General features: G+C 40.7%; 1 protein-coding gene across 4 annotated transcripts in view; it reads right to left on the reverse strand.

Annotated features, from left to right (window-relative positions):
* The window catches only part of klhl13 (kelch-like family member 13), a 39,361-nt gene extending 13,947 nt beyond the window's left edge, over window positions 1–25,414 (reverse strand). Inside the window, exons 1-2 of one of the 4 annotated variants that reach the window (XM_060863425.1) lie at window positions 25,228–25,414; window positions 17,726–17,817 (exon numbers count right to left, since the gene is read on the reverse strand). In XM_060863425.1, coding sequence (XP_060719408.1) covers window positions 17,726–17,790 — 65 coding nt within the window. In that variant the 5' untranslated portion in view covers window positions 17,791–17,817; window positions 25,228–25,414. Of the gene's footprint in view, window positions 1–11,689; window positions 12,048–17,725; window positions 17,818–25,227 lie in introns of those variants that run through there. The other 3 variants (XM_060863426.1, XM_060863428.1, XM_060863424.1) reach the window with 3 other exon arrangements.
* Window positions 25,415–27,500: the final 2,086 nt, after the last annotated feature.

Genomic DNA, 27,500 nt, shown 5'->3' on the forward strand with positions numbered 1-27,500 from the left:
TCTAGCTGAAAGACGATGAAGAACTCGATGTGTTTGACACCTTTACTTTCTCAAGGATGATGCACATCTCCTGTCAGCTAAAGGAACAATCTCATCTGAGTTACCTCCATATGAACATCTCCTGTCAGCTAAAGGAACAATCTCATCTGAGTTACCTCCATATGAACATCTCCTGTCAGCTAAAGGAACAATCTCATCTGAGTTACCTCCATATGAACATCTCCTGTCAGCTAAAGGAACAATCTCATCTGAGTTACCTCCATATGAACATCTCCTGTCAGCTAAAGGAACAATCTCATCTGAGTTACCTCCATATGAACATCTCCTGTCAGCTAAAGGAACAATCTCATCCGAGTTACCTCCATATGAACATCTCCTGTCAGCTAAAGGAACAATCTCATCTGAGTTACCTCCATATGAACATCTCCTGTCAGCTAAAGGAACAATCTCATCTGAGTTACCTCCATATGAACATCTCCTGTCAGCTAAAGGAACAATCTCATCTGAGTTACCTCCATATGAACATCTCCTGTCAGCTAAAGGAACAATCTCATCTGAGTTACCTCCATATGAACATCCTGTCACACAGCAAGCTGCTGGTTGATCATTATTTGTAATCTTGACCGTTATTTGTTATCTAAAAGTGGGAGAAGATTTTTTTAAATTCAATAAATAGATTCTTGGATTTAAGACAGTGCTCCGGTCTCAACATGATACAACATGTATTGGGTTAAAGTCCTAAGATGATGGTGACTGAGTGTGTAAGTCAAGTTTGATACCACAGACCATAGTTTATTGCTGGGTTTTAGGATCCAGAAGTATTATAATATGGGATTGTCTTGTCCCAGTGAAGAATGCTGCCAGTAACAGCAAAAGGGACAGAGGTGTGGCCTATGAATCTGTCAATCCCAATGAAGAAGGCAGAGGTGTGGCCTATGAATCTGTCAATCCCAATGAAGAAGGCAGAGGTGTGGCCTACGAGTATCAGTCCCATCGAAGGGGCAGATGTGTGGCCTACGAGTATCAGTCCCATCGAAGGGGCAGATGTGTGGCCTACGAGTATCAGTCCCATCGAAGGGGCAGATGTGTGGCCTACGAGTATCAGTCCCATCGAAGGGGCAGATGTGTGGCCTACGAGCATCAGTCCCATCGAAGGGGCAGATGTGTGGCCTATGAGTACCAGACCCATTGAAGGAGGAGATGTGTGTCCAAATAAAGGACACAGAGGTGTGGCCTTTGAACCAGGCAGTCTTAGTGAAAGGGGCAATGGTGTGGCCTTTATATCTGCCAGGAAGGGTCGGTCCAAGAAAGGGATGTGGTCCCTGTGGAGTTCTTAGGCTTAATAAAATGGGAGCGTCGTCTGTGACATTGTCTGTACAAATCATTTTCCTTTCCATAATGCAAACACTATATTGATTGAAATCAAACTGCTGGACAAATGTTAAATCAAACCGCATCGCCGACTTCTTATATCTATATTTCATCTGTTGTCATCTCGGAAGCAGACGCAGGCCTCGATTCCTCACTAGTGATTAGAGCTGATGAAATGCAGCAAGATAGACTTGAAATCGACAGATGGTGCTATTGATGTCTTAGTTCCTTATGAATAAAGTCGGTCCTGCTCGAAGCATTACAGTATTACAGAGATAATGCCCTAATGATGTTAGCAAGGACATTTAATCCACATTAATCCTTGCATGGCTGCCTAGGGCATCGATACGGAGCCTTATCTTAAGTGAAGCTACGGGGTTCGGCATCATGACTCTTCCCCAACAAGCAAGCCTTTGGATCGATAACCAGGTTGTTGAAACGTGCTCGTTTCTTCTCTGTACAATTTCATGTTTGACATTAAAGAGCGACTGCAATGATCTGCAGCCCTTAAATGAAAGAGCATTAGGTTGGAAAACAGAAATAAAAGCAAGAGCTGGTGAAAAGTGGCTATGATACTTGAATATAGGTGCATGGATCATATAGTTTTAGTTAGCTTGCTAGCTCAAGAATAATAAATAAAATGATGACACTTGGGAATGGTAAAGTGGACCTACTTTATTTTCAATTTCTAACAAATCTTGCTAAAATATATTTGTTTTCTATTATTATATGTATTTTATTAAAGAAGAAGAAGTGAAGTGACATACGGCTAAGTATGTCATACTCAGCATTCGTTCTCTGCATTTAACCCATCCAAAGTGCACACACACACACAGCAGTGAACAGAGCAGTGGGCAGCCATTTATGCTGCGGTGCCCAGGGAGCAGTTGTGGGGGTTTGGTGCCTTGCTCAAGGGCACCTCAGTCGTGGCCGTCCCGAGACTCGAACCCACAACCTTAGGGTTAGGAGTCAAACTCTCTAACCATTAGGCCACGACTTCCCCTATAGTCCTATACTTCCCCTATAGTCCTATACTTCCCCTGTATATTCCTATACAGGACTACAGTACCTTCACCATAGCAGTAATGGCCAAATCTTGGTATCGTGTCAAGGGCCATCTAAGTAGGATATAAAGGAATTTCTTGTTGCACCGTAGGACAAATCTTGATAAGGCATAAAGGATTTCCTGTTTTGCAACTGGACAAATCTTGGTACAGTGTAAAAGACTATCCTGGTATGGTTTAAAATATCTTCTTGTTGTACGATTCGACGGATTCAGTTAAGGCACAAAGGACTTTTGTGTTGCACTCCTGGAAAACTCTTGGCTTGCATTTGCTCCACATGTAATACTGTTAAAAATCCACTCAAAAGGTTTACTAGACACAAATACAATACTGACACAAATACAAGTAGGCATTTTGTAAAACTAACAAATATTCGATACAGGGTCAGCTCTGTTGATTTAACATTACGGGTTAAATATCGTATAACCAATAATCGACACATGCCAAACAAACGTAATTGCTGTGCTGTTGCTAAAGAACAAGTGAGACTGAAATTGAAAGGAAGGGGAATTACTCTTTGACAAGCTGAAGAGAGGATGAAACGAAATCTCTCTCTCCCTCTCTCTACGAGTCACTCTATCCTACTCACCCACTGGGGCATTAGCACAACATATTCCTTTAATAATTCATCATTAAGGGACACTCGGACCCAGACGGTCATTAGGAGGTGCAGGAAGGGTGCTGCAGGTAGTGGCCAAGAGAACATCTGTTATTAGCACACACACACACACACACACACGCAGACCTTGACACACTCCGCTTTTATTACCCAACATCCCTTTCAACTCAGCTGGAACGTTTCCAAGCTTGGGCACACAAACACACCTTTTGCTCTTTTCTTTCTTTCAACTCGAGGCGATGGGATGAGGTTCAACCAGCTGGGTCCATGTGTTCACCAAGCAAAATGTCAAAAGTGTTTGATGATTGGCTTGTAAATGCAAATGAACGCACAAAAAAAATAAAACAGCAAGAGAGAAAGTCCACAAGCTTTTCTCCAGAAAGAAAACAGGCTTTTTAAAATCTCCTTCCTCAGTGGCCTATAGAACAAATAATCAAGATAATGGTATTATATTTTTCCATCAGAAGATACACGAGGAAGCCAAAATCCCTGACTTTCAATATTGGATATTGAAGAAGTCCTTCACATCACCATGGTAACCATAGCTGTGGAGCTTGAGAGATTTCAAAGTTAAACAAAAACGCCTTATGAATATTTGAATATAAAGCTGATCGTATACAGTGGTGATGCATGTGGTGAACAATCCAGTGGTCAAAACATTCATCATAAATAAATAATAAATATACAATAATGTTTGTATGTTATACAGAAATATTGTAGTGCTTGATCTCACCAGTCAGAGCTGATGATTATATCGATATCGAAGTGGGGGAAATTTACGGCTCTTTAGAGACAGGTTACGCTGATGTCAGCTTTCTGAGACAGGCTTTTCAATAGCATCTTTATAGCGCCACCTTTTGACATTTAAATCTAAGCACTAGGGTCTCCGATTTTTGAAAGCCAATGTTGATATTTGAAATCATCAAAACAAACACGCCCCTAACCCAAATGGGTCCCACCCCTGTATTGAGAGCTCCGCCCACACATACATACGTAACCCAGGCAACTAATGGAAAGTAATGTGTCTTTATCATAGCTGAAGAGAAGAACAATACGATTGCAGATAAACAAACAAGCAAAAATGACACACAAGCATAATCATGTAAAGGACAAAGGCATATATTAGTTCTGTGTAACAAAGCAAAACCAACGTTACTCACCTATCGGGAAGGAAAAAAGCGCCTCGGCGTCTTAAGTAAAGTTGGTCACATATTCACAGATTGGAGTTTCCTGAGTCAATAACTCCTGAGCTAAACACTGTTACTACACAAAACGCGGTTGTAGCTGCGTCTCTACATTACTACGATAGAAAAGAGGTGTTATTTGTGTAGTAACAGCGTTTAGCTCAGGAGTTATTGACTCAGGAAACTCCAATCTGTGAATATGTGACCAACTTCCTGCTCCTTCAGTTCTCTCCAGCGCTGGAAAGCTGATCCTATATTAACACGTCCTACTTCTTACCTTATCGTAAGTCTTTCTTCGATTTCTTTCTTTGTTTTTATCCTCCATGTCAATGTTAAAACCGCTTTCTGCTAATGTCACACATGCGCACTGAACTCTCTCTCCGCCCATATTGACAAGACACGCCCCTTTCTGCTCATTGGCTACACGTTTGTTTTGATTTTTGTTTAGTATTTGGCCCGACTCAGTTTTCTGAAGCATTTCTCAAAAATCGGAGACCCCACCTTTAATCCTGGGGAAAATGGGGAAAGGAAAACGCAGACTAAATGATAAAAAGCTTTATTTTTTCTGGCTGTCACAAGCAACTGTCTGGGTATCGTACAAGCCAATAGTTATGTCCAAGGTCTGAATAACAAGGTATGCAATTTTGGTATTAAATCCTGACTCTGTGTCCTACATCCACCCTGAAATTAAGTAGCTTTAATTCATTCAGTGTATTCAGATAAAAATACTGATCTAATAGATCCTGATACATCTCAATTGTATACTAATTTCAGGTATTTAAAATAAACACACGTATCCCTAATACCAATAAACACCGTTTGCTTCTGATTCAGCGTGATCATTATTCAGTTTAACGTTGACACAGAAAGTGTCTTCTGTCTAATATGCAAATGAACTTGTATGCATGCATCTAGAATATTAGATCTGTAGACCTTTTTATTTATTTAAAGAGCTAACATCCAACGCATCCACCTTTACCAGACGGACAACATGTTACGTAAATGGCTGTGACACTCGAGCACTCTCTACTTCATCTCGGTCACCATGACATCTCGCGTTTGATGTCCGTTTCACTTAACACCGTTCGATAAACTCTCTCCTACCTCTCTTTCCTGTCTACCACTCCAAAACTAAATAAAATGCTTTACTTCATTTACCCAAGACACCTCTACCCAAACACTGGGTTTTGTTTGCTCAAAATGGTCGGTGCTAAGGATCACAAGAGCGAGGACAACAGTAGCATCGCATCGTCTTCCGTAGGACGTTCAGAACACTTCCTAGAAATTTCTCCAGTATTTTTTTTTCTTCCCTTCGACAAATAGGATGAATAAGCCCTCGCTTGCTTAGCCATCATGATCTTGGACATTCATTAACACGAGTTTCATATTGCAAAAAATCTAACTCACCAGGATTGTGAAGCATTTCTGGCTTTTGAGGAAATGACTCATGCATTTGCATCTTTCTGCAGGCTATCTACATGGCAGAAGCCAAACACATGCGAAAGCACGTTCGATTTTGCATTTCTATCATTTATACATGTTAGCTTTTGCAGACTAAGGACCTTGTTTAAAGGGCACAGCTTATAGTGATCCTGTCATGTGAACCCACAACCTTTCTGCTCAGTAGTCCCAAGACTTACATTTTGCGAATGCAGACCACATCCTCAACTAAATGGCATGAAAGATAATTGTGGAATTGCAAGCAGTTGGGGTTCTGGGTTCCTTGTGTACTGTCTGGACTTGTTGGGTAACGTAAGGTAACTATGAAGTTAGTTATGAACTATGAACTATGAGCTTATTCTAAAGCTCTATTTATTCACCGAGAAGAGATTTAACAGTGGTCCAATCCAAGCTAATCCAAATCTTGAGCAGTTAAAGGGTTTACCCAAAAGTTCAATTCCATTCAAATTTATTTGTATAGCGCGTTTAACAACAGACTTTGTCTCAAAGCAGTTTTACAGAACATAAGAAACATAATACAAAAAAGTTTAATATTATACAAAGATTAATGAGACAAAAGCTCAAGATTAATATTAGACTTGTATTTAAATATGTTTGTATTAAGCCTAATGAACAAGCTTGAGGTGACTCCCTTAAATGGAAGAGGAAGAAACCTTGAGAGGAACCAGATACAAAAGTGAACCTCATCCTCATTTGGGTGAAACTAGAGGGTGTGATTATAAATATACAGTCCAGGAATTGTGTATTGATGATGAGGTTGTCCTCAAACACCACATGGAGTTGAGATCTCCTCAGAATCCTAGAATGTCCAAAAACTTCAAGAAGAGGAATCCAACTGGAGCTGGAACATCTCTAAAAAAAGAGACTCTAAAAGTCCAGACGCTATTGCAGAACCTTAACGGCTAGGCTACAGCAACTGGGACATGTCTGCAGTCTTGGTGCACTTTGAGGCAAAACCTAGACATAATGATGTACAGTGGCACCTGGATATAAACTTTGACAGGTCTTTAACATTTGGGGTACTTTGACCACACAGTGCTGCTGATTTGAACAGCTCGTCGAGTGAAGAGTTTTCACATGGGCCTGATTGTACAAAGAAATCATACACCAGGGGTCAGCATTTAAACCTGGCAACAGGCCAGTCGTTATCAGTGCTGTTCTCGTGGCCTGCCAACATGATTATTACTACGCACTCGTTGTGCCGTACACAGGCTCTACACAGGAGATTTTCTGTTTTCTATTAGAGATAAAATTGTCAAAGCTGCCATCATACACGATTTAAAACTATAAACAGGACCGTTTTAAAGTCATCATTCATTCATTTTCTACCGCTTATCCGAACTCTCTCGGGCCACGGGGAGCCTGTGCCTATCTCAGGCATCATCGGGCATCAAGGCAGGATACACCCTGGACGGAGTGCCAACCCATCGCAGGGCACACATACACTCATTCACTCACGCAATCACACACTACGGACAATTTTCCAGAGATGCCAATCAACCTACCATGCATGTCTTTGGACCGGGGGAGGAAACCGGAGTACCAGGAGGAAACCCCCGAGGCACGGGGAGAACATGCAAACTCCACACACACAAGGCGGAGGCGGGAATCGAAGGTGTGGGGCGAACGTGCTAAACACTAAGCCACCGTGCCCCCCTTGTTTTAAATTTAAGAAATAAAAACGTAAGTATATCTCGATGATTGCATTGAAAATTTGCAATATATTCAAAACAATCAATATAAATCAGAAACCGCTCGTGGTTAAAATCTGGGAAAAGGTGACTGGAAGGTGATACGGCGAACTCGTGTCAAAGCTAGAACATGTACGTTTTAAATACATTCTAACATCTGTACTGCCTAGTATGGGTGCATGCCTTTTCTTCTGGTGCCAGCATCTCTAGTTTGAGGTGAAAATTAAATCCCTGTGATTCCTTTTATCACTGAAGATTAAACACCTCTGTCCATGATGCTAGAGCTGAGTGTAAAGTGTGTGTGTGATATCAGTCATCCTCCATGCACTCACTTCCTCTCTCTCGCTCTCTCTCTCTCTGCTGCCAGAGTAATGATGAAGGAGGAAAAGACCCATTACATGATAAATGTGTTTTTAGAGGAATAATACAAGGTGTGTAAGAGAGTGGTTCTCGCACACAAGACATCCATTTTCTGTTACTTAATGGTGTATGAGGGCAAAGAAGTGACAAGAGAGGATGACACATGTTACCGTTATGGCAATTATGTTAAAATGGTTATGTGACAGCCAGTCAGCCGAGACGTGGCAATTTCGCACGTCTATATTCAAAGAGGAGGATTGTCTAGCTAGGGTGTGCTGAAGGAGCAGTGTATGAATGTGGATCCCAGTTTTCTGCTTTGAATACACACTTCAAACAAGATACGACAAATTTAACAAAATCAGCAAACTCTTCGTTTTGAATTTCTTTAATATAGCGACCAGCAAAAAAATCGATCACAGATTAACCGAGTCGATAGTTTACCACACCGAGACGTTATTAATGTCTACCTCAGCACAGCTGCATTTGGGTACTTAAGAGTCCAACTTAGGTAACCATCTCTACATAAATAAATAAATAAATAAATAAATAAATAAATAGAATTTCTGAACGACACTCAATGTCACTGAAGCGCTTTCGGTTTTGTTTTTAGGAACAAAATGAGAAACCTTAAAATGCTACCACTGTGAAAAAATCTCTTCTATTAAAAACTTATTGTAAATTCACAAGCAACAACAACATCTGCCTGACATCAAATCTTCAACTTTTCACAAAAATAAAAGCACCAGCCAAAATATTAGCACCAAAACCAGAACAATATCCAGATATTCAAGATATTCCAGATATCAAAGTATATATTCAGCAAATCAATCAGAAATGGCAGAAAAATAAACAAGAACAAAACTATTTAACAAAAACTGTTTCTTACAAATGATATATTAATGATAATTTTATTAAGATTTATATTTTATTAAGAGTTTTCTTCGCATGAGGTCACTGTTTAAAGTGAGATTCAAAATAGAAGAAAAAATAAAAAAAATAATCAGTTTTCCAGCCAATATGGCAGAATCCACTGATTTTCTGTTAGCGGTCAATGCTATATGTAATTACAGTGCAGTTTTAGTCATGTGGAGACTTTTATTAATGATGTAGCTACAAATCTGACTAAAATGTTGATATTTCAGACATTTCTGTCATGTTTTAATAGCGATTCTGACATTGCTTGGCCTTTTTCTGAGGAAAAAAACTAGCTATCTTATGTTGTAAAAGGTGTTAACCGGTTACCTAGCAACAGATTTCTCACAGCTTTAACCCCCTGAAGAGCGAGTGAATCATTTGTTACCTCTGTTTTAAATTACAAGTTCATGAAGCTTTAGTTCTCTCACACACACACACACACACTATTACAATTGTCGTGTGTGTCAACCAAGACTCATCTGCCATAAAGTGGCACAGTTGCAGCAATCAAACTGGAGTGTGTGTGTGTGTGTGTGTGTGTGTGTGTGTGTGTGTGAGAGAGAGAGAGAGTTTTAGAGTACAAGCAATAAACATTAACAATATAAAATAAATTTGGAGTTGCTTTTGGTGGCTATAAATGCATTGTGTGTGTGTACGTACATAAGCCAGCTCATCAGATGTGGCTTACATGACAAGGTGGTTAATGTTATATGGCAAAGGCTGTGTACGCAGGTGTGTGTGTGTGTGTGTGTGTGTTAATTTAGCCATGTGTAGGAAACAGAGATAGATCCAGCAGATTGAGCTCTCTAAATATAGCCTGCCTACCTACCTACACCCCCCTACAACACACACACTAAGCAGGAGGAGTAGAGGGAATGTTAGGAGACCCAGCGTGAGGACAGAGAGAGGACAAAAGCACCCTACAGCAGAACACTCACACACAAAAATAGCGACAAGGCCACAGCTGGCTTTGCTGAATAAAGCTGATCCGAGTCCCTGATTCAGAATCAACGCACGCATGCAAACACGCAGCTTTAAGAACAATACTGATCCCTAGTCATGTGCAATAGGAGGTCAGTATCATACCGTAAATTCAGGATTGCCATGTCTGTGATTTTCATGCATGGTATTATTTTTGTCCGGTTTGGGTTAAGCTGATTTAGAATGCGCACACAAAAATGTGAATGGTAGGTTTTCGGATATAATTGTAGACTGCAGGAACATTCTAGAGCAAAAAACTGATTCCTTGGTGTACGAGTCATCAGCCTCGCTTTTGTTTCCAGCAAGACTGAAAGGTGGCCTGCTACACTAAACTAGCACGTTAGCAAAGGCACCAAGAAAATCCTAGCAGGACGTTTGTAATAAAACCTTTGCCACATGTCAAAGGACAAGGATTTTTATCAGCTAGGACACAGTGAGGTTAGTTTGTTGTGATGGCTATGTAGTAATAATAATAATAATAATAATAGTTTTCTCTTGCCTCAAATATGGCCAACAATGATAACATGGCATCCCACATCCTTTCCCATTCAGTGAATTTTATCTAGGGTTCAGCAAAAAAATAAATAAATAAATAAAATCAATCACCGCAACAATTTCTGTATTCTGTATTAAATTTATACGCAATAAAGGAATAAGGGAATGTTACTGGTCTTGATACAGATTTGCGAAATTCATTCGTACTCGTTTGTTTCTGATAGTCAAGTAGCAAGCTAGCTAAACACAGAAAAGTAAAGAAAAATAAATAAATAAACAAACAAACACCCTGTATAAGAGCATGACCTCGTATAAATTCCTCCATCAAAACAGAGAAACTCCACCCATTATTTTCCTCAAACCTCTAGAGCAAGCCACTCCCTCAGGGGGCAGGAAATATACTAGTCTAGAGAGCTTTAGTTATAGGGAGATAAAACAAATAAACTGTAAAACATCGAGTGCGATCAACATATTGACAATGAAACAAAACGTGATTGTTTTCATTTCATGGAGTTCATTTTCAGTTACATGGATCCACGTATGAACTTCAGAAGGATACACGTGTCAACGGTTTTTTTTTCTTTTACAAGGAACAAAAATATATTTAATTCCCACATCTGGCATGCAAAACACGTGTTGGAGTTAAATTACTATGATGTGGAAACGTTATGTCTGTATGGTGTGCATGAGAGAGAGAGAGAGAAAAAGAGAGAAGGAGAGAAAAGAAAGAGAGAGAGAAAAGAGAGAAGAAGAGGAGAGAGAGAGAGAGAGAGAGAGAGAGAGAGAGGGAGAGGGAGAAGGAGAGAGAGAGAAAAAGAGAAAAGAGAGAGAGAGAAAAGAGAAAAAGGGAAAAAAGAAAGAGAGAAAAGAGAGAGAGAGAAGGAGAGAAAAGAGAGAGAAAAGAGAAGAGAGAGAGAAAAGAGAGAAAAGGGAAAAGAGAGAAAAAGAGAGAGGGAGAGAGAGGGGGGAGAGGCAGAGAGAGAGAGAGAGAGAGAGAGAGAGGGGGGGGGAGAGGCAGAGAGCGAGAGAGAGCGAGAGAGAGAGAGAGAGAGAGGGAGAGAGAGGGGGGGAGAGGCAGAGAGCGAGAGAGAGCGAGAGAGAGAGAGAGAGAGAGAGCGAGAGAGAGAGAGAGCGAGAGAGAGAGCGAGAGCGAGAGCGAGATGGGGGCTGGTGATTGAAAAAAGAGAACAGCAGGTACAAGCAGTTTCAGTCCTCCCCAACACCGGTGCAGCCGCACGCACAAAATTATATATATATATATATATATATATATATATATATATATAAAATAAAACAAAAAAAAAAAACAAAAAAAAGAGAGAGACCACGCACGAGACCGCACCAGAAACAATACCACCGGCCCACAGCACCGTCAGTTCGGTCAGCACCGGATACATGGCACAAAAAGCAGAGCGAATGGAGGAGAGGCCAAAAATATAAAACACTGCATGAACGGACATTTTTTTTTCCAGCTCGCGAATGTTTGTGTTTTAAACTCAAAATCAGTTCTCACACACACACACACACAGGTTTATAGCAGGTACTCACATGTAAGCCGGTGATAACGGAGAGGACCGGGAGGTTTTAAGGACAGGAACGGGGAATTTCCAGCTCACGGGAGAAGCGCTTTTCCATTTCAGCGGCATTTTTTGGGGGAAAAATAATAATTTTTTGAATGTGTCAAGAGCCTCGGACCACAAACAAGCTTCCGGCCAGGGCTTCCATCCCACCGAGCCCGGGCCGAGAGGACGAGGAGGAGGAGAGGGAGGAGGAAGAAGGTAAACGGTGTCGATACCCTGATGCGCTACTGCGCGAGGCGGCTAGTGATTAGCCCAATGTGCAGCATGTAGATCCAAACAGGACGACACACACATCCCACACAACCCGAGCATCTTCAGAGGAACAGGAGTCCACACACACCAGCCAGCGGTCACAAGATAAAGACAAGACTGATCTTTTAAATCACTGTATATATAAAAAAAAGGACAGAGCGCCGGTGGTGTAACGAGAAGCGGCGCTGCAGCCGAATGCGCGCGAGAGGGATGTGCAAGAGTGGCACCGTGAGTGAAGAGGAACGAACTGCAGAGAGAGGGAGGGGGAGGGGGGAGGGAGAGAAGGAGAGGGGAGGGGGGAGGGAGAGAAGGAGAGGGGAGGGAGACAGAGAGAGAGGGGGGGAGAGGGAGGGGGGAGAGAGAGAGAGAGAGAGAGAGAGAGAGAGAGAGGAAAGAGAGAGAGAGGGAGGAGAGAAAGAGAGAAAGAGAGAGAGAGAGCGCGAGAGCGAGGAAGGGATAGGCAGGGTGAGGGATACTGAGAGTAAGAGAGAGAGAGAGAGAGAGAGCACAAGGGAGCAAGAAGGCAGGGTGAGGGATACTGAGAGTAAGAGAGAGAGAGAGAGCATGATATAGAGAGAGACAGATAGCTATGACTTCCCTATTAACATTTTATTTGGTTGCTATATATTAAAGCTGCTTATTTGAAAATCAACAGTTCCTTTATTTATTTATCCACTCATTATTTAACCACCTCTACGTCCTTACATACCTGACATTAAATGACTATTTACTGAATCAGTTACCGGTTCAGACGACTGTGTGCGTGATTTATTCGGCTTCTATTTATTTAACTGCCTGCAACTGATTAAATTGACGTCTCATTTAAATAAACGACATTGCTCATCTGATGTATTTATTCGACCATTTATTTGTGTACAAATAAATTTTATTTGTAGATTTATTTAAAAAAAAAAAAAAAAAAAAAGGATTTCCTCCAAAGAGTCTGATAGAGAGACTTTGCCTGAGTGTAAACTACGAACGAGGACACGAGCTCTGCCTCTGAGCCGTTCCACTGCCGGGTCAGTGCTCTTCCAAAGAAAGAGGGAGATGGGCAAAATAAAGTTTAAAAAAAAAAAAAAAGAAAGAAAAAAGAAAGGAAGGAGAGAGAGAACGAGAGGGAGAGAGAGAGAGAGAGAGAGAGAGAGAGAGAGAGAGAGAGAGAGACAGAGAGAGGTGGGGACTCGTTTCTGCGATTACTGTTCAAAGTGCTGACAGCACGTCAGGAGAGACGCTGTTTCTCGAGTGTGAACGGCATCTGACGTGATGCGTGTCAGGATTCTCTCTCAGAAGAATTTATATACGTGTATTAAAAAATAAATAAATAAATAAATAAATAAATAAATAAATAAATAAAACACCTTCAAATGTTCTGCAGAAGTCACAAACAAGCGAGCTCTGAATTCGAAGCCCCATGCTCACGAGAGATTGTATATAAACTATTTATATATAAACAGAGTATATAAACCATATACTGGTCACGTTTTCATTCATACGCTTACAGACAGTTTAAAAAGACGTAAACACAGAAGCACGGACTTGCCTACGACACGGATCCAGACACACGCCGAGCTTCGACCCTCTGCTGGACGTGCGAGGCGCTGAGGACTCGGAGGCTCACGCGGCGCTCCGTCCTCTCCTGTTTAATTAAGTGCTAAATGTGTGGTGCGGAGAGACTCGTCTATTCCTAGCAGTCTATTATTAGGGGTAATTAAGAGCAGAGCGGGCACGGCGGAGAAACACAAAAAGATTCGTAACTCTAAAAAAGACCCCATTACTGCGGCCACCTGCTCTTTATCTGGACCCGACTCGTGGACTTCAAATCGGGCTGCTGGGGATTTTATCAACCTTCGAGGAGAAGCAGGAAAAGCTTAAAAACTCCAGAAGTCGATTCCAACGTACATGTAGCCTAGCCGAAGGAATTCGCGACAAAAAAAAAAAAATAAATAAAAAAAAATTTATGTTTATAAATAAAGTCAGTGTGCACGATTCTTCTCGTACGATAAATATTGCTTTTTTTTAATTCAAATGAAGGTTGAACGAAACTTTTTTTTTTTGCAAGCCCATTAATTAACGAAGCAAACATACAAACAAAAACAGGATTGCAGCTACATGGCACCGTATGCGGTGCCATGTAGTCTAAATGAGTCTAAATAAAATACTGTTACTATTGTCGATATGAAACAACGCAGTGGTCCGTACTGTTACGTTAAACAGCAAATAAAACGTCAAATGTAAAATATCAGGCATCACAGAGAAAGTGAGATAACGCACAATTGTTATTGCTGGACTTTAGACTGAGAAACTCGGTAACCAATTGTGAAGCTATTGACGTCGCTGTTCTGTTCTGAACGAAGACACGTGAGAGACAGAAATCGAAGCGTACGGCTTCATCCCGCAGGCGTATCAGACGACACGTCTAAGCGTTTTTCTCACGCAGCCGTAGACTGAACCCCGGCATCCCATTGGCCCTCAGCCTTCAGACAAACACGGAGACAAATCAAAGGAAAAGCAAAGTGTCTCGTTAGAGAAAGCGAAGGTTTGCGGCTGACGTGAAAGAGAAGAAAATAAAAAAAAGACATTGTTTAATACGAATACAAAATCATCTAATGAAAATGATGCTGTACAAAGTAGCATCAGATTTTGTCTGAGATTTGAGCCATTAACACATTTTACAGCTAATATTAGAAATTGTAGAAATTATAGACTTTGGATTGTAAAAAATATTTTAGTCAAACAAAAAGAAATTTGCGAACAAACAAATATTTAAGATTTCATGTTTTCTAAACATCAACCGATCGAGTATTGAACAAAAAGTAAACAAAACATTTTGTTCAAATTTTCAAACAGTTTTTTCACATCGTTTGATCAAGATGCGTCTTTTTTTTTTTCTAAAAAAAGAAATAAAATCTTTACTATAAACAAATAAACGAAACTAGAGATTTCATGTTTGGTTAAAAAAAACGGATTTCATGGAAAGAAAAACAAATAAAATACAAAATACAAAACAAATAAATCACTGTAGATTTTGTGAACCATTTGGCTAAATGTTCAGATCGTCGATGACACAAATCACATCTTGTTTTAGTGTTATCGCAAAAAATAAATAAATAAATAAAATGTTCTACTGGAGAACTGCACAACTGGCACAAATATCTACTTTCAAATTGTCAAATGTGACAAGACAGAAGCATGAAAGCTGGTTATTATTATTTATTTATTTATTTTTTACATACTGTATCAGAAACCGTGGTTAAAAAAAGTTAAGAAGTGATTTTTTTGTGAAAGTGGAATATCAGGACATGCCTTGTGCAAAAAAACGTAGCTCAGGTCGACATGTTGGGAAAGCGGTAACTTGGGCGACTGATCCGGCTGAGTATTTTTGGCAGGGCTCAAAGGAAATCCTCTATTAATCTGCATTTAGCATTTTCAAAGCGGTTCGGCAATGTGAGTGTGAGCGAGCGAGTGAGCGAGTGAGCGAGAGAGAGCGAGAGCGAGAGTGAGACTCGTCTGCGTTATGACAGTAACTCTTTCGTTCAGCCTGAGCAAGCACTTTTGAGATGGAAGAAGAAAAAAAAAGGAGGGATGTGGGAGCAAACACCATCCATAAATATTCGCCATCACCACCACCACCACCACCACCCCTCCCCCACCCCATGAACTGTTCTATGTCTCATAATGTTACTGCCTGGAGTTGAAATGAACACTGCTGAGAACCCGGGTCGGTGAAGCACGGTGGTGGTAGCGGCGTCGTGTTTAGACTCGGCCTCTTGGTTCCTCGTGCACCCTTTAACTTGGACACGGCCTTTTGTTTAATTATTAGAATAATTCGAACGTGCCGTGCTGCTGTCCACTATCCAAAACATGCCACCATGAAAAAGATTAGCATTTAAACACCGTGTACAAGACTAAAGGTCTGTCTGTCCTTACTAAAGGTCAAATCTTTATAGCTCACTATCTTCCAGTGTGTTGTGGCTAGCAGATAAGTAGGTAGAGATCTAGAACATTGGAACCATCCTGTCCTCCCGACGTCAACAAAACCACACCTCCTAACCTTCGTTACTCAGAAAGGACGTAATAAGCATCGTCATGACATCACTTTCAGGTGACGAGGATGGCATGGTTATTAAGGGCGCCTCGTTATTTAGCTCAAAGTACCTTAAGTACCATTTAAAAGTACCCAGTGTTATAAACGAAAGGCTTATAGCTGCAGGAGAAACGGCTAAGTGACCGTTTAATCAGTCCACTCGTACCGAACCTTCTGGCACCCACGCACCCCCACACAAACTCCAAGATATAAATAATCCAACATACACACACACACACACACACATCCCCCTGAAGGGTCTGAGTCACCACTTGAGAAAAAGGAAGACCCACACACAGATCCTACACTGGAGAACATCTCGAGCCACTGTAATGGATAAACAGTAATCAGCGCTTTGAGCCTCAATTTACTTGGGTCTTGTTCAAATAAACGCCTTTGCTTCCCCCCTTATCCCCCACCCCAAACCCAACCAGCCTTTTTGATGGGAATCAAAGTGTGCTTGTGAAACACAGAGGCACGACTTCTATACAATCATTTAATATTATAAAGCTGTATATTGAATCCGTCACGATTCAGGATCGCAGTGAAAATCTAAACGTTCCGTTACTTGCTTCTGCATTCGTGATCAAATGAGTGATGATGTAATATATTAATAACAATTAATAACAATCTGATGTATTTTTTACATTGTTACATTGATGATCAGTATCAGCTGTAACGAAGGCTATTATTACACTGTTATTACATCGTTCTAATCTAAAATATTCCACAGAATGTTTTTTTTTAATACCGATAACATCAGCCATATCATTAGATGTCCGTTGGTCAACAGATATTTAGGTAATACTATTTTCCGTGTAAACTTGGGTGAAAGAAAAAAATGCTAACAATCAGCCAGAAAATAAGAGCGATAAAAGATTTGTTTACGATAGACCTGTGACGATATAGCGACAGATCTTTGTGTTTATGTTACTCCAGGAAATTACGCTGGTCAGAAATGTTCTTTTAAAGGTGAGGTGCACGTTGTTTGAGAAATGATTCAGAAAATGAGAGAGTCGGGCCGACTAACAAAACAAACGTGTAGCCAATGAGCAGAAAGGGGCGTGTCTTGTCAATATGCGGCGGAGAGAGTGTTCAGTGCGCATGTCTGACATTAGCATAAAGGGGCGTGTCTTGTCAATATGCGACGGAGAGAGTGTTCAGTTGAGTGCTGTTACCGCCGCCTCAGGTTCTAGGTGTCGAACGTCGTCTTCCACGTGAAACGGAGCTAAACCTTTCACGGTACAACACACAGTACTACACAAACACATTTGTATTACCATAGAATTACACATTGAGTTCATATATTGATAAAAAAATACCCCCTCGGTCAGCTGCCCCAGCAGGTTCCGCCATAATAGTTGCCTGGGTTGCGTATGTATGTGTGGGGCGGAGCTATCAAAACAGGGGTGACACCCATTTGGGTTAGGGGCGTGTTTGTTTTGGTGATTTTAACTGTCAACATTGGCTTTCACACATCGTGCACTGCACCTTTAAATTGAAACGGAAACTTCTATATGCCTACTCGTCACTACCATCCTGAGAATTCGGCGCCATCCTATTGGCAGTGAATTCGTTTTACAAGCACGATTTTAGTTTGCAAAAATCAGGCTGAAATTTGTAATGTAGATTAAAATCAAGAGACGGTGAGAGAGAAAAGTGACATACATTGAACAGTACCTGTCGTGCAGCCCCAAGGCCATGGTGTCCCCTCGATGCACAGGGTAGTCCATTCCCGCGCACTCAACCACAGCGCACCTCTGCAACAGAAACACTAATGAGCGTGTGGAAGAACAGCTAATCACGTGCTAGTCCTTCACGTGCGGCTTCTTTCCTGCCACAGAACCCCGACACACACACACTCCAATTACAGCTATTCTTCTGTTAGCTTGGATCTACAGTTCGTAAATCAAATTAATTTCAATCTTATTAAATTCATTTATACTGAATACTCAAGTCAGTGGTGATGAACATCACACACCAGGCTTTAGGCACAAATACATTTTATATTTATTTATATATATATATATATATACACATACACACACACACTGATTGGCAGGAGGCAAAGCCAATTAGAACCCAGGAGGAAAAAGCATTACTGATCAGGAGCTATTTTACATTTACAGCATTTAACAGATGCCCTTATATCCAGAGCAACTTACATTATCTCTTTTTTTATACAGCTGAGCAATAGAGGGTTAAGGGCCTTGCTCAGGGGCCCAACAGTGGCAGCTTGGTGGACCTGGGATCGAACTCACAACCTTCCGATTGGTAGCTCAACACCTTAACCACTAGGCTACCACATTTTCTTCTCAAAAAAAAATATATTTTTAAATAAACTAATATTTATTTTTAACAAATTTAAAAGAAGTAAAAGAAATTTCAGCTGCATAATTTGGGTCGCCTTTTTTCTGTACCGAGCAGAAAGTTCAATGGTCTTACAACACGGTATAAGTGCTTTTGTTGCAAGAGTGGGCTCGGGTCTAAAACAAACAAACAAACAAATAAATAAATGAATGAATAAATAAGAAAAAAAGACAACCTTACAAGCCCAACCACTTCTCACACATTGCATTATCTATATACTGTATATCTAGATATCTATCTAATATATAAACATATAATAAATTATAAGAACGTTTCATTGACTCTCATGACTTCACCATTCCTTCTCAATGATCTCTTTCCCTTCCCGTCTCAGCTTATTTGGGAACCCTGGACAGCATATGGCACATCTATTAATAATATGCTGCTCATATTTTGGGGCGTTGTGTGCCATCTGGGAGTCCCAACACCCTGCTGGGTTACACGAGCAGGGTTCACCATGAAAAGACAAAAGGGGAAAGGAATGTTTCGTAAGGAAAGAATCCGACAACTCGGTAGTGATTATGTGGCAGAAAAGCACTAAACGTGGATTACATCATCACCACCACCATCACCACCACCATCACCACCACCACCACCATCCCATGCCAAGTGACCTCGCTGAAACTTGGCCTCAGTTACAGTGGTGCTGGAGATATAAATTCTACCAGTTTTATTGATCTGGTATTTTTCATGGCAAGGGGCAAAGGCTAAAAGCTGGTTTGAAGGAGGCAAATGTAAAAGATGCAAAGCGACAGAAACGGATCTGACCATAAGGCTCCAGGTTCCAAGTGTGAAAGAAAACCATGCTTTCATATCGGAATAGATCTAGAAATTAATTTTTTCTAATTCCTTATTCAAACATAGGTTTGCTGCAAATTAAAAAACAAACAGATATCGTGTCTTGCACAACACCCCTGAACTAAGGGCCTGTTTACACCTGGTCACTTCATGTGTTGTCTCTGATCCGATAGCTATCTGATTTGTTAAGTTCCAGTTACATTAGGCCACATAAATGCGTCTCGGCGAATCGGATATCGATCCGATCTTTCTACTCCGGGGTAATTGAAACGGAACACGCTTTGGTGTATGCGGTTTGGTCACTGGCGAGTGACGTACTTCCGTTTGGGAGGAGTATAGCGCTGACGTATGTGGCTTGAACAACCACATTCATTTACACCTGTCCAGTTTCATCTGAAACGCGTCCCAGACCACCTCCTGAAGGGGTTTGTACCATCGGATTTATATCCGTCTCGAAAACGTTTCGGAGGGCATTTAGACCTGGTCTTTTTACCATCGGATAGATATCTGATCACAGAAAACGCATGAAGTGACCAGGTGTAAAAAGCCCCTAAGCACTTGCCCACTATTAGGTTCTGTTGCCTTTTTTTGACCCTGACCCCTGACCCTTTGGAAGCCTGGTGATGACCTATAATTTAGAGAGGTGTTTATGGACAGTTATAAGCTGTTTTATTTATAATCCGTGTCTCCGGTCAGACGAAGGTAAAACGATACCGGTTCAGGATCGAATAGGAAGCGGTTGCTTAGAATGTGCCAGCGAGGTAATCTGTGTTGTTGGACCTATTGACTTGCCCGACTGTCGAGGGTCAAGCCTTGAATCGGCATTTCTCGAGATCGAGTCGAGGGTATCATATCGTTTCAAGCTCACATGCTTGTACTCGAGTGCAGGTCAAGTTCTAAATAGGGTCACCAGGGGAAAATCAGAGCCTGTATAATAACAGGCTCGAGTCAGTAAAGTCTCAAATCCTAAATAAAAAAGATCTGGCTTGTGTGTTTGGTACTTTTTGCTACTAACTGTGGCCAACGAACCATTAACTTTATCACCATTTGTTCACCACCAACCAACCACGTACTTCACGTCTATCCCATTGGCAAATAAATGAGGTCCTCTTGCTTTCCTGCCATTTCAGTGACTATAACCTGCTCTGAAAAGCTCAAGTCATGCATCAAGTCTTGCGTAGAAGTGTTTATAGCCACACTGGGAAGTCAGATTACAAGAAAAACTTTTTTTTTATTGTTTTACCTCAATCAACCCCATGACTTGCTTGAGATAGTCATGAGGTCTTGTACTAACGTTAGACTTGGACTTCCTGTCACCAGCTCCGTTTCCAGCTGGACAAATTGGCTGAAATAAACACGGCCTGGCTCATTTACATCTTCGATTCTATCTCCAGTATAAACACCATCTTGTCCACTTCCTCCGGTATCTGTGATGTAGTAGAAGGAGCTCGACCCTCCCTCGATCGGCTGAAACCTATCGTATCTTTCTTTGTTCTGAAAAGCCCACTTTTCCCCAAATCTAACAAAACCACATTAGCTAAAACCCCCAAGACCCAAATTTGCCGTTTCACTTCGAAATAAAGCGATACGTTTTTTCGAATATATCCAAATTCGGCTAAGCGAAAAGACGTCTGATGCTGAGACGAGGAACCGCTGCACAACGTGGACAAGCTACACAACAATCTAACTACTCTAGATTAAGACCTTTTGTGGTTCAAGGTTATAAAACTTGATGATAACCAAAACGATAACACGTGTCTGACGCTTGTGCTGCGATTTTGCTGAATCCAAAAAAAAAACCTCTTAACTTAAACATCTGAGATCTTAAATCATGGCACACTTTACACGTTTAAAAGAAGGGGTCTCGTTTGCCCAGACTTCTGCCTCTCCGAAGATAGAATAAAATCCAAGAATACAGAACAGTTAATAGGAAGAAAAAGAAAAAAGAAGTCGTGGCCTAATGGTTAGAGTGTTCGACTCCTAACCCTAAGGTTGTGGGTTCGAGTCTCGGGCCGGCCACGACTGAGGTGCCCTTGAGCAAGGCACCGAACCCCCACAACTGCTCCCCGGGCACCGCAGCATAAATGGCTGCCCACTGCACTGGGTGTGTGTTCACAGTGTGTGTGTTCACTGCTGTGTGTGTGCACTTTGGATGGGTTAAATGCAGAGAACAAAATTCCGAGTATGGATCACCGTACTTAGCCGTACGTCACGTCACTGCACTACACTACAGTAGTTAGTGATCGGTCGCGGCTCTGGATGTAATCGCCTGCTAGCTGGTTAAGGGCTTGTTTATTGGTGACGAATACTGGATAGACTAGCTGGACCACAAGCATGTAAACACACATGGTCTGTGCACACACACACCCTCATAGTTCAGATATCTGCCTTTATGAACAGAAGAAAAGAAGGAGCGCTCTATTCACATTCGCTTATTCACACTCGGTCCTCGACTCGCAGTCGGATGGCTTAATGAGTTCAGACCAAAAGGAAGTTCATTAACTGGGGACACAAACTCCACGTTGTTTGGAACTATAACCCCAGGCGGTGTTCCATTCCTAAACCAAAGAGTGTAGGTTCTTCTGCATGGGTTACGAGTCACATGATAGACGCCGCTGCTGTCACATTCCATATGAAAGTCGATACCGAGATGTCATCGTTCCTATCCATCCTCTTGATGGACGATGTACACTGTTGACTCATCAGGACTGGATATTGGCAAGTACGTCACAAAATAAACATTAAAAATATAGCTCTTGGAAGCACGGACGCCAGGTGATCCGGTATTAATTAATAATGAGTGTGTGGATGTTGGGAAGATGATGAAGCTGCAATCTCGCAGGAAGTTCAGTAGTTAGATAGAATGTCGTCTCTGGCGTAACGATATTTATCCGATTTCACAAATCATAATCGGGCCTCCAACTAAAAGACGACATTCTAAAGGCAAACGTTGGTCAACGGTAACACCAGGAACCTCAAGGACAGATTCCGAGCTCAGTGCGTTAGCTGTCTGTGTAGCAAGATAAAAATATTTGTTTGGTAAAATTTGTAAATATCATCATTTACTTCAGAAGAGTAGGAAAAAAAAACGGACTAAAACGAGACGCGACTCTGCTTTGTGTCAAACGCTCACTGCAGACACTTCTGCCAAATTGGGAAGTGCTTTTTTTTTTTTTTTTTTTTTAAAGTTATAAACAACAAATGCTGAGGATTTAATTCTCACAATCCGGGAAGACAATTCCTGTAGCCCGAGTCACCAAGCAGGCAAATTCTTTAGCTCGGCTTTACCCTGCATGCCTCCATGTCCTCTTTCAGCACTCTCTGATTCTCCCCAGCAACACACTCGCTGATGGACACGGGCACGTGTGCCGGGTCACGGCACCAGATGCCACGTTTGAGGAGCAGACGACGAGTTGACAAGGGCCTGCGTTTAACACCGGTTAGGGTGGGTGGAAGCAGTTTCACTCCCATGGCAACTGCCACGGTGCGGATTACATAAGCGGCGAAAAATAAGAAAGAGGAAGAGAGGCTTTAAATAACGCTAGATATCCGATGAGTCTAATTAGAGACGTGCGATACGATGCCGTCTGTAATAAATTAAGCCACTCCTCTAAAAAAAGAAAAAAAAACCTGCCGTGTTACTATGTGACGTTTTATTCAATTTTAAATTTCAAGCTCTCTTAAAACTTTTCTTTCATCCACCAATAAATGCTATAAACGCTCAACCGCCAGAGTCTGAATAGAGGGAAGAAAAAAAAGAAAAAAAAAATCAATATGACGTTAAGTAGTCCTCCATTTTCAACACGTTTCTAATTCGATCAGATCTTCTCTTGCATCCGGTCCGAGAGAGAGAGAGAGAGAGAGAGAGAGAGAGAGAGAGAGAGAGAGAGAGTGAGCGCAAAGGCTCTTTTAGTAGATTAATGACTTATATTTGAAAGCAGGGATGAGGGGAAAAAAGCTTCTGCGGACGATCGTGTGTTATGTTTCGGACCCCCAATCGTCCAGGAGGATCGAGTGGCGTTGCAGACATGACGGACGGCTCTGGGCAGAACAGCTCGCGTTTAGATTTCAGGGTTACAACGTTGTCACGCTCAAAATATACACGCCATACTCTTTATTTATACCGCTGATATATTTACCGCACACAATATCATCGTGGATGCTTTAAAATATCGTCAAGCTTCGGTGACGAGGCTTTTATATTTAGATTTATTACTTTTGTAATTCACTGAAGTGCCACCGAGGACAAGAGTCACGTGTTCTTCGTTGGTTCGTTTAAATTTGTTCGTTTGCTAAAGGATTTTTTTTTATTTTCCACAATATTTTTCCCTGCAAAACAGTGTTATAAATAGTAATACATCTATTTATTATTTATTATTACTTTTTATAGATTTAGATATTTGTTTTCATTAAAAAAAAAAGTTAAATAACAAAAAAAATTATTTCTTTTTTACATTTTACAAAAGAATAAAATGTGCAGTTATTTCTCAAAGTACTTCCAGTGAGTTTGTACCGGTTTCTTATCGAGGATCCAAAGTAAAGAGAAGAAAAAGCCTAAATGTCCGGTTCACTAGATGGAGTAGAGATCATCTGAGAGATTGACGCTGAAGCGCGTTTGACGTCTAAAATTCTGCTTTCTAATGAAAATAATCACCACAGCTGTCCATCATAAGACACTGTGACTTATGACTCACGTACATGATGTTACACAGAAACTGGGAGAAAGAGAAGCAGAAAAAACACACACAGAGGAAGGAATCGTCCGTTCTGCAAAAACAACTGGATTCTTATTGACGTGCTCAAGATTTCCCCTCGTCTGGGATGAGCGTGCGTGAGACTTTCGCTCGGACTCTTGTACACAAACGAAGAATCATAAGAAATCGAATACTGCCCCTTTAACTCTGAGTAAATTCATTTTGTCACACCAAAGAGAAAGAAAACAAACCTCTCAGCCCTACATGCAAGAGTAGCACACACATAAACAAAGAGCTAAAACTTCGGTGTACAAGTTGTGTAGAACCTTTACGAGATGTGGCGAAGGAATCGGAACTTTGAGTCGGAACTTTCGGGCGAACCGTAAGAGTCGACTCGCTTATTCTAGCAGCTATAAACGGCCTTTCTTTCTCTTTCTCTCTGATTGGCTGATGAAGGAACGAGTACACAGGCGATCGACATCCACCCACTGAAGAGATCGAGCAGTTTCAGAGTGACGGATCGAAGGTTTTGCTTTTCGGTGCAACGTGTCATCATCATGACAGCATACACATAACACAACACAACACACACACACACTTACAATACACTTACAATATTCTGTATCGCCTTTAAACACGCAAATCTACCATCAGGACAGGAACAATTACAGATGTTACAGATGTTAGACGCACATTCGCCTGGTGTTGTGTGATATGTTGTGTAGAGTTTAAGATCTAATAGATCTCTTCCTGTCCCAGGATTATAACAGGATCTACAAAACAAAAGTTCTCCTGATGACGTCAGAAATCCAGAACAAAGTGTATTCACGTTTTATTCACGGCTATAAAAGTCTGACGCCTTTGACGTCACCGTCCCTTCGACGTGTCTGGTTTTGTTTTGTTTTTTTACACGTTTATACCCAACTTCTTAAAGTTAGCATGCTAAGCTAACAGGATCAAGTCTCACACACACAATAGCACAGGGACGTGTGTGTGTGTGTGTGTGTGTGTGTGTGTGTGTGTTTAAAAACCCATTCGAATTAATAACAGCAGCCTTGTTAATGTTAAAACGGATGACTTTTGGTCAGATGAGAGATTTAAGGTTGAAGATAAAATAAATTAAATATTATAAACAAAACAAAACAAAACAAACAGCTCGGTTACTATCAGGAGTCCATTTAGCTTCACAGCACATTAGCACAAGCTACACTGCCACTGAACAAACACAGGACGCTTCAGTGCTCGAATAAACCTTCTGCCACGTTCGAATAAAACACTTAGAACTTTTAATAAACGGGAAATCTTTACCTCTAGCGACTGGGTTTTGCCCTTGTTTTCTTCTTAAACCCCTCAGATCTACTCCACTCATGGAGCTCAGTCGGACACACCCTCTTTATTCGCATTGGCTAGCGGCGTCCAGGGAGCCGCGCTGCGCACGACGCCGATTGGCTCAGTCTGCTGTCGATCAAAATCAGCCGCTCAAAACTTCCGCTGCCAGAAGAAGTTGCGATTGGTTGATTCAACAAGCGCCACATGAATAATATGATTATAACAGGTAAAGGTGTAAGAGTCAACATCTGATACGTTCAGTTTTAATTCGAATTCAATTCGAATTTATTTCTATAGCGCTTTTTACAATTGACATCGTCTCAAAACAGCTTTACAGGAACATAAACATAGAACAAAAGGTTATTATAAAGAATAATATAAAGATTAATATAATACAAAAATTCAAGATTAATATTAGATTTATTTCAATGTGTATGTATTTATCCACAATGAGCAAGTCTGAGGTGACTCAGGTGACTGTGACGAGGAACAACTCCCTTAGATGGTGAAAGAAGGAACCTTGAGAGGAACCAGACACAAAGGGGAACCTCATCCTCATATGGGTGACACTGGAGAGTGTGATTATAAATATACAGTCTGATAAATGTTGTATTGATGTAAAAGATCACATGGAGTTCACATCTCCTCTATAGTATCGCAGAGTCCAACTGGAGCTGGTAGATCTCTAGATGCTTCAGGATCCTCACAGGGTCGACCTCATCTCAGTGGAGGTCCAAAATCTTCATGGCACAGAAGACAATTGGAGCTGGTACCCATGCTTCAGGGTTGGGTAGAAAGAGAGAAGCAGTGGAGAGGGATTAAAGTGTCTGCTCTTCATAATATTAGCAAGCACTAAATGATAATGTGCATTTGGTCTGATGTAATAGTGCACAATATTATGGGATGTATTATGTGTACGCCTGACAAAAGAGATAAGTATTTAATCTACATTTAAACTAGAAGAGTGTGTCTAAGCCCCGAACACTATCAGAAAGACTATTCCAAAGTTTGGGAGCTAAATACGAAAACGCTCTGACGCTCTCTCTCATACTTAGAAACTAGTACAAAATATGTGTAGTTTATAAGGCTTCGGCTCAGAATCAGTGTATAACAAAAGCTCAAAAAAACAAAAACTAAACTAAACAAAACAAACCCATTATGGGAACCTGTTTGTTTGTTTTTTGTCAGTAATTTTACAGTCATGTCCCCAACATTCATTCACCCTCTCATTAATTATCATGCATTATGAGGAGAAGGTTATGTTTATAGACTTGTAACTTGTTGTAAAGTGTCATGACAGTCCATTCTAACTAACTCTACTTGTACCAGTGTAGATTTTAGGCTGAGCTTTGTGAAGAGAGCTGGGAATAGGGCTGGGTTTAGTGAGTACATAAGTCATTTTTAATCTTATTGAACTCCACCCGTTTAACCATTAGACCTATTGTTCCACAAATCTTACCTTATTATTGAGTAAACAAATCTCCGCTAATCAGACCTCCACTGAGATGAGGTCGACCCTGTGAGGATCCTGAGGCATCTAGAGATTTACCATCTCCAGTTGGACTCTGCTATACTAAAGAGGAGATGTGGACTCCATGTGGTCTTTTACATCAGTACAACATTTATCAGACTGTATATTTATAATCACACCCCCAGTGTCACCCAGATGAGGATGAGGTTCCCCTTTGTGTCTGGTTCCTCTCAAGGTTCCTTCCTTCACCATCTAAGGGAGTTTTTCCTCCCCACAGTCACCTGAGTCACCTCAGACTTGCTCATTGTGGATTAATACAAACACATTTTTATATATATATATATATATATATATATATATATATATATATATATATATATATATATATATATATATATCTAATAATAATCTTGAATTTTGTATTATATTAATCTTTATATTATTCTTTATAATAACCTTTTGTTCTATGTTTATGTTCTGTAAAGCTGCTTTGAGACGACGTCAATTGTACAAAGCGCTATACAAATAAACTTGAATTTAATTGAATTAAAGCGCTTGGAATAATGCTTTAAAAGGAACATATTCAACAGCAGGGTTGGGATGAAGCAAAGTTTTCCCCAAAACAATTTGCTAACATTTATTTATTTCAAGTAGGTATATATATATATATATATATAAGTATATACATATATATATATATATATATATATATATATATATCTATGTGTATATATATATATATATATATTTAAATGAACGTCTCATTGTATTTTTAATATAT

This window comes from Tachysurus vachellii, chromosome 26 (assembly GCF_030014155.1).
Source record: "Tachysurus vachellii isolate PV-2020 chromosome 26, HZAU_Pvac_v1, whole genome shotgun sequence".
NCBI lineage: Eukaryota > Metazoa > Chordata > Actinopteri > Siluriformes > Bagridae > Tachysurus > Tachysurus vachellii.